At 38.1% G+C, this 7,358-nt stretch overlaps 1 protein-coding gene across 2 annotated transcripts in view; it reads right to left on the reverse strand.

Annotated features, from left to right (window-relative positions):
• Positions 1-1,751: 1,751 nt before the first annotated feature.
• The window catches only part of LOC118331130 (cytotoxic and regulatory T-cell molecule), a 7,505-nt gene continuing 1,898 nt past the window's right edge, over positions 1,752-7,358 (reverse strand). The window contains exons 4-11 of one of the 2 annotated variants that reach the window (XM_035665900.1): positions 7,000-7,119; positions 5,846-6,001; positions 5,100-5,378; positions 4,203-4,280; positions 3,960-4,025; positions 3,648-3,797; positions 3,284-3,370; positions 1,752-2,130 (exon numbers count right to left, since the gene is read on the reverse strand). In XM_035665900.1, coding sequence (XP_035521793.1) covers positions 1,955-2,130; positions 3,284-3,370; positions 3,648-3,797; positions 3,960-4,025; positions 4,203-4,280; positions 5,100-5,378; positions 5,846-6,001; positions 7,000-7,119 — 1,112 coding nt within the window. In that variant the 3' untranslated portion in view covers positions 1,752-1,954. Of the gene's footprint in view, positions 2,131-3,283; positions 3,371-3,647; positions 3,798-3,959; positions 4,026-4,202; positions 4,281-5,099; positions 5,382-5,845; positions 6,002-6,999; positions 7,120-7,358 lie in introns of both variants that reach the window. The other variant, XM_035665899.1, reaches the window with a different exon arrangement.

Genomic DNA, 7,358 nt, shown 5'->3' on the forward strand with positions numbered 1-7,358 from the left:
ACAGTTTAATAACACATTTTCACGAAGGCAGACCAGAAACTTGTGGCAGGAGACTCTTTGTAACACCTAAAACTAATGAACAAACCAATACAAGTTAGTCAATTAATTTCATCATATTTGACTACTGCATAGAACGCGCATTTGTGCCGTTCCTGAGATGGACGCACAAGTTGATGTTTTGCCTGACCAATAAACCCACCCCCCAATTAAATAAATATTTGACTACACAAACTATAACTTAAGCTTAGTAAAAACCACAGATAAAAATTTTATTCCACACGTAAGTGCTTTAATGTGCAAAAACATTATGCCCAACCACGCTACGAAGGATTAAGCAAGGCCAGAGCACGGCTCCAGTACTGGTCATGTGACAGAGTCGTCAAGTTCCCTACAGACAGCCAGCGTTAAGACCGGAAACGAGATTAAGACTGAAAGTTGTACAATGTATCTTTATCTTCTATATGAAATCATCAATGAAAAATTACCCCGGAAATGCTTAACCATAAGACTTGAAAACGTTGAAAATTATAATACTTTAGTCTTCACAGTTAAATTAAGGAGTCTGTCGATAATGCTTTTGTTCTGAAAATAACCGGAAGTCTGTTAAATTCCGGCCGCTTGAAACTGGATGTTCGAGAACATTCTCGAACATCTGAGAATCCCCACCCCCACCCTCCCCGCTCTGCTAAATTGCTAACGTTAGCAATGCTCGTGAGTACAGCCCGGTTACACGCATTGAATTATACTCATAGTTCACATGACGCACCAGTTCATGGAATCTCAATTCAAAATCCTAAAGTAAATTTCGTATGTCGGCCTATGGCGACGGTTAGCAAAATATTAGCGTTAACGTCCCTCACACCATTGAAGCAAGCCACAAAAATATAAGGAGTTTTGCTTAAATACATACATATTTGACTTGTCCCAGAGTGACTTACCGAATTGTTGAACCGAGGATGACTTTAGGTGTTGTTGGAATGGACAGCGGCGAGGGTGACTTGTCCTTGCCGGTATGAGAAGGGAAAGGAGGATGGACAGTTATCGGAACCTTATATATTACCGGCAAAGCAGCCAATCAGACGTCGAGTCTCGAAGTCTTTCCTCAACGGTCCACCAATGACGCATAGTATATTTGATGACGTTAATAGTCACCCAGCCTACTTCCTGGTTTATTATCCGTGTTTCATAATCACTGAGTGACCGCATGGCTCAAGACGGTAGCTTTTTCTGGAGCTATAAGGTGTTGTTAGGAAGAAAACCTTCCATCCGACATTTGATATTTATACTTAGTGTTTATGCGTTTTATTAGTCAGTAAAATGAATTGATTTCATTGATAAGTTCCATTTAGGGAATTACAGGGGAAGTCTAAGTAGAGCCCAGGCATGGTTGGACAAGGGCTAGCTGATCTAGCTACCATTGTTTTTTGAAAATTGAAAGAAACACTGAACCGGATATTTTGTAAACATTTTTGTCCCTTAGTTATTTCGTAATGGAGTTTTATATTACCTAACATAAAAAAAAAGTCCGTAGTGTTAGCTACCTATTATAGGATACATCTGGAGAATATATTATACTGATTCTTGTGACTGATATTTTTATGAAGATGTTTCCTTAAGTTGTCATGTCATACAATGATGTCACTGAATGGAAAAAGTCAGAAGGATAGAGATAATATGTTAAAACATAATTCATATTTGCCCTAAACATCACTCATCCATGTTCAAACAAAGTATGCTATTATATTCTAGCAAAATATAATTTATTGGTACATGTAAAAACAAAAAATATACACAGTATTTATACAGTACTACAGTTACAAGCATTGTGTTACCACATTTTTTTCTTTGTAAACATACACTCTTTTTGTTACAAGTACAGTAAAAAAGCTAAAAAGCTTATGATAACAGTGCACATGATATTGCTGACATTATAAATTCTATATTTTACAGATTGCTATAGCTCTGTCTCCTTTATGTCACATTTAGCAAACGTTTTTCCCGGGGTTTGATGTTGAGAAGTCTGCTCTTCATTTGCACTCTCTGTCGCTGCCATCGCCGCTGTGTTTACCACTGAGGTTATCACTGGTGGTTCTTCAACAACGTACTGTGTGAATGCGGTGTTGAAGATCCCTGTGAGAGTGAAAGCATATTTACAATCAGTGATTCATTGAAGGAACATGTTACTTCTTTACACACCCGCACACTGTTTCTGTGGAAAGACAACTGACTCACTAGCGACTGTTCTGTCATGCTGATATTGAACATTTTATGTTAAATATGTTTGTTAAAGTTCAGTTTCTGGAACTGAATATAGTAGGCCAGCCTTGAAATTAAATGTAGTGGCTTGAAGCTGATTGTGATAATTCAGCACATATCAAGTCAAACGTAATTACAGTTACAAAAATAGCCTATTTTTTCTCAAAGGCATTTCAATATGCTTGGCATGGTGTGTCAACTAATGAGACATTGGTCCTCGATGAGCCATTCATAAAACAATGAGAATATACAAATATTACGGGTGTAAGAAAATATCAAAACACTTGATTATCGCAATATTTTGTTTTGTGATATTGTATCGATTTTTGTGTTTAAACTCCCACCTGCTTGATAGCAGTGCTGTGAACGTAAGGAGGGCTATATGATGTTGGATGTTACAGGGACTGTGATACTGTGTAATTTTTACTCTAATTTTATGCATATGGGCATGTATTCTTTATACTATTACTATTGTTTTTTAAAAAATCGCAATATATTGAATCATAACCCCTGTATCGTGATACGTATCATTCTTGCCAATACACAGCTCTAAGAAATATATGTACAAAAATACAGCTACACATTGATGTGCACATACAGAAACAGCACAGGGTTAACTAGAATTCAATGATGATATATATGTATTTTTTGATAGAATGAAATGTTTGGACATATGAAACTACTGCAAGTTTTGAATTAAACCCATAATTTCTGGTTGGTTTCCCTTATCTTATCATCTTCCTCACACGTAAATCTGGGCAACATTATTCAAGTGGAAAGCCTGTGCCTTTTCCCCCAAGGCTGCCAACAGTGAAGCCATGTTTTACTAATAATCCCATTAAATCTCAACCCCATAGTGCAACATTTTCAGCAAAGGATCCATGTTTTAATTCACAAAGCGTGTCATGGAAGCAGTAGGAACTTCTTCAGTTGGATTACAGTTTCTGCTGGCTCAAACGTCTTTCAGTACATTTCCGTGTTCCCTTTGGTCTCAAGCCATAAAAGGAGTGCTGAATCATCTGCCTACCTCTTCGCCTTTGTCCTTGGGAGTTCTTGTCTTCCTGGCTTGATTTTGATTTACTGCTCTCTTCGGATGGATCAGAGTCTTCATTCTCTGTAACAATAAAAACTGTAATATGTTTTTTTTAAATACATTTAAAAAAGAAAATAGCTTTGTGGTGCAACTACACAAACCCAGTAATAAGGAAGTCTACATATTTTACTGATCATTGCAGCAGCTTCTAGCTATATGGACACACATAAAGCAAAGGCCAGAGTAAAACCAGCACAAAGGATTTGCTTTATAAATGTATGACCCTGACTACAGTTCAAATTAAATTGTGATGTTGTTAGTCTGAGGAGCAGATAATAGGAATATATGGTCTGCTTACCTCTCTTCCAGGCGATGTGCGCTCTCCTCAGCTTGATGGCAAAGAAAATGACCACCACCAGAAGGCCGCAGATCAGGCATGTCACCAGGAAGACCAGTAAAGATGAACCTCCTCCACTTCCTGTCCGCATCTTCGGGTCATCAAAGCGCCCTAGGAATGGACAGCATGTTGTTAGTTACTTCAGCAAATCTTGAATCACTTTTTGAAGCCTATTATACGTTTTACTATGTGGACAAAACAAGGCAGGTATCTCATTATCATTTTCATACCAAAGGAATTTTAGTCTCAACCATGCAGACACTGGTACTGTACCTGTTCTGTTTCCCTCTGTACTGTTATAGGATGTGATTTCTGTAGTCGCAGAGACAGATGCCCAGCCTTTAAGGAATTATGGAGAAGGAAGATGTAATAATTAACACAGGTTTAAATAAACTGATTCACTTAATCCTGTTTTCTAAATGGAACACCTCGATTGTGGTTGTTAAGAATTACCACTAGATGGCATCAGAATAGTTTTGCACATAATATTACAACACAGTACACTGGATGTCATACCTGTTGAGCTTGTTGCATTGCTGATGGTGTCATTCCTGCTGCTGGTTGAGTCTGATAATACAGAGGTTGTTGAATTATCTACAGAAAATGAAGTTAAAAAAGCCTCATTAGAAAATAGAAGTTAGAAAAGGTCAATTCTATTGCATGAAGACAAGAAGATGAATGTTATTTACAAAGTTGTTCTGTGTAACTTTTAATCTCAGAAAGGATTTCTCTCTGACAAATTGTCCTATTGTGTTTAAAGTTAAAAACTTCCTGGGTTCACATATGTAAGTTCTTCAAGCTGGGATCTCAAACATTTGACAATGCTCTGTACATCTCGGAAAAGTTTATCACCTACACCAAGTGTTACAGTTCCGCCCCGGGCTTGAGCGCACACTTACTGAGTTTCATACTATAGTGTGAGACTTCCGTCACAGGAAACAGATCTTGTGGTATCACAACTACAGTGATAGTTAAACAACTGATCTAAAAGCATTGTGATCGCTGAGACAGTAACAGTTTCCATCGCAGGAGCTGATAGTTTATGTAATGTGTTAAACGTTTATTATACAAAGCAATAAATAAAGCATGTAGCATAGGGTAAACACATTTACGGTTAATATATCCACACCATTATTTAAGGTAGGTGTAGAGTCAGTTTCTTCTTTTAGATACTGTGCATCTAAATACATTCATGTAGATATAATGTATGTAATGTTTTTTATGAATATTGAGTCTTTGAGGCATGCCATAATTTACTATTTGAACTGATATGACATTATTATAATGAATTAAAATAACTTTAATTTACTTCTGTTTCTTTTGTGTCCCATATATCATCTCTGCACATCATCTGATATGGACTTAAAAGTGCGATGGAAATCATTTCAGAAAAAAAAAAGGGGTTTCACTTACCACTGATGGCGAGACGTGAGTCTGGGGTTGTAACAGTGTTCAGAGGAAATCCAGTGGGTGCCGTAACCGTCTTTGGCTCGTTGGAGGAAAACAGCTGACTGGAGGGAACAGTTGAGAACTTTATAGAGCTCTCTGAGGAAGGCCCGTTCACATCTGTGGTTGCGAGGTACACTGTTGTTTTCCCTGGTCTGAACCAGCTGGTGGTTGTTCTCGGCCCCTCTGTTGAGCCTGGAGGTCGAGCTGTAGGTGAACTGGTCGTGGTAGTGCGAAGGGACTTTGCTGCTGTGCCAGAGAGGGGGTTTTCTCATTATTAATAGGCAGGAACGCCATTGAAAATTAAAGTGAAAATTCTTCCTGACATTTGAACAATCTGCAAATCACACATCTGTTTTTTCAATAAGAATACAGGAAACCAGACTATTTACAACATTCAAAAAGAGGAAATTACATGGGGCTATTTGGTGGTTGGTCAAGTTTCACAGTCTGTTTCTGTGGACAGTGTCATGGAGCAATTCATGAGAAAAAAACCTTCCCAGTGCTTTCCCTGTTCTGTGACGACACAACTACAATTTCACTGTTCCTCAAATATCACCGTTTATGCAGAAGTACGTTCTGGTAAACAAGTTCTGGTTAATACAAGGGCTATTTTTTTACTTCTAATACAGGCTTTTCTAAAGAAATAGTAACTAAAAATGGAGCTGCAAGACAGTGAGAGAGACAGAATTATTTTAATGAATTGTACTCACATTCTTGTCCAATTTTGACAAAGTTCATCAGAGGTTGTGAGTGCAGAGCTGGGTGGCGAACTAGGCATTTCACAGTGACTCTGCTCTCCACTGATTGGACACGTAAAATAGCCATTGACAAATATTTTTTATCTTCATGTAGGACTTGGTAATGAGCTGTGGAATGGGATAGATTGGCATTAGGATCAGTTTATAGACAGGTGCTTGCCAGCCTGGCATTGTCAGACTGATCCACAAATGCAGATTTGTCTGATTACCAGGCTACCAGCTTGCATCAAAGAACAATCACAATATGATATATTTAGGACCCCCTTGAAAATTCGATGCTGCATCTCAAGTTGCTATCCTTTCAATACATTCAATGATATTCAAATTCGATATGACATTGCTCATAGCTTTGATCAAAATCAATCAAAAAGGAATTTCAAAGGTCATGGTTGGCGTCAGGGCTTGAAATAACATCTGCCAAACCAAACCCCCCCCCAAACGTGGGTTAAGATTACTGTAACTGTGGAAGGTAGTGTCATAAGACATGAGCCCACTCTGTGGTTGTTCTAATCTAGTCTAATCTAGTCTAATCTAGTCTAGTCTAGTCTTTTGTACACCTACAAAAGTGCAGTTGCGACGACCACTACAAAGTGCTGGGTGTTCAAAAACAAATGTACAAGTATATCCGCTATTTTATGTGTACAAAACTATTGGATACAATGCCACATTAATCAGAAGGTTGTTTCATCTCAAAACAGCAGTGCTGTATGACAAAAAATGTCTCATCAAAAAGAGAGCCGAGTGCATCTTTAAGTTAGAACATTTGACAACAAATGAGTAGCTCTGCTTGCTTAGGTAATATCACCGTTACATTTTAACATCTATGTGCTAAACAGCTACAGCTGGCTGGCCACAAGTCGACCCTCAGCTCTTGTTGTAAGAAGTTATTGGTTTTAGCAAAGCGTTGGTGCCGCACTGGAACCAGTTTTCCAGACAAATAGTTGTTTCTTTGGCTGCTGAAAAGACAACCAATGGTTCGAGGTTAGGCACTGGCTCCAAACCATGTCGTGAGTCTAATCTATGTTATGTTAGTCTCAATGAATCACTTTGGTACACTTCTTCATTAAAGTGTAGCTTTTTCGCAACTTTAGTTATTGCCAACTTACCAAGAATTTCAGGCCCATGATTAAATTTCCAGAAGATCAGGGGAGGATAGCTGTTCCCCTCGGCAGAGCATTTTATGTCAAATCTTCCGTCATGCTTTGTTCTTGTTATTTTGGGATGACCTTTAAAATAATCACCACAGCAAACGTTATTATACTATCATGAAATTCTCATTTAACTAATAATACAATAGACCTTTTTCACAACAGCCATTTTAACCTGAAATAGTAGGGTAAACACAGGTGTTACCATTGATATTAATTAAAGTTCCCTTCTATTTATTCATGTAGTAAAGCCTTTCCAGTATGTCAACATGCACAATAGCAGCACCCTGGCTCTGTTTGACCTGAATAGAACAGAA

This window comes from Morone saxatilis, unplaced genomic scaffold (genome assembly GCF_004916995.1).
Source record: "Morone saxatilis isolate NCDOM2014 unplaced genomic scaffold, NCSU_SB_2.0 Contig20, whole genome shotgun sequence".
Lineage (NCBI taxonomy): Eukaryota > Metazoa > Chordata > Actinopteri > Moronidae > Morone > Morone saxatilis.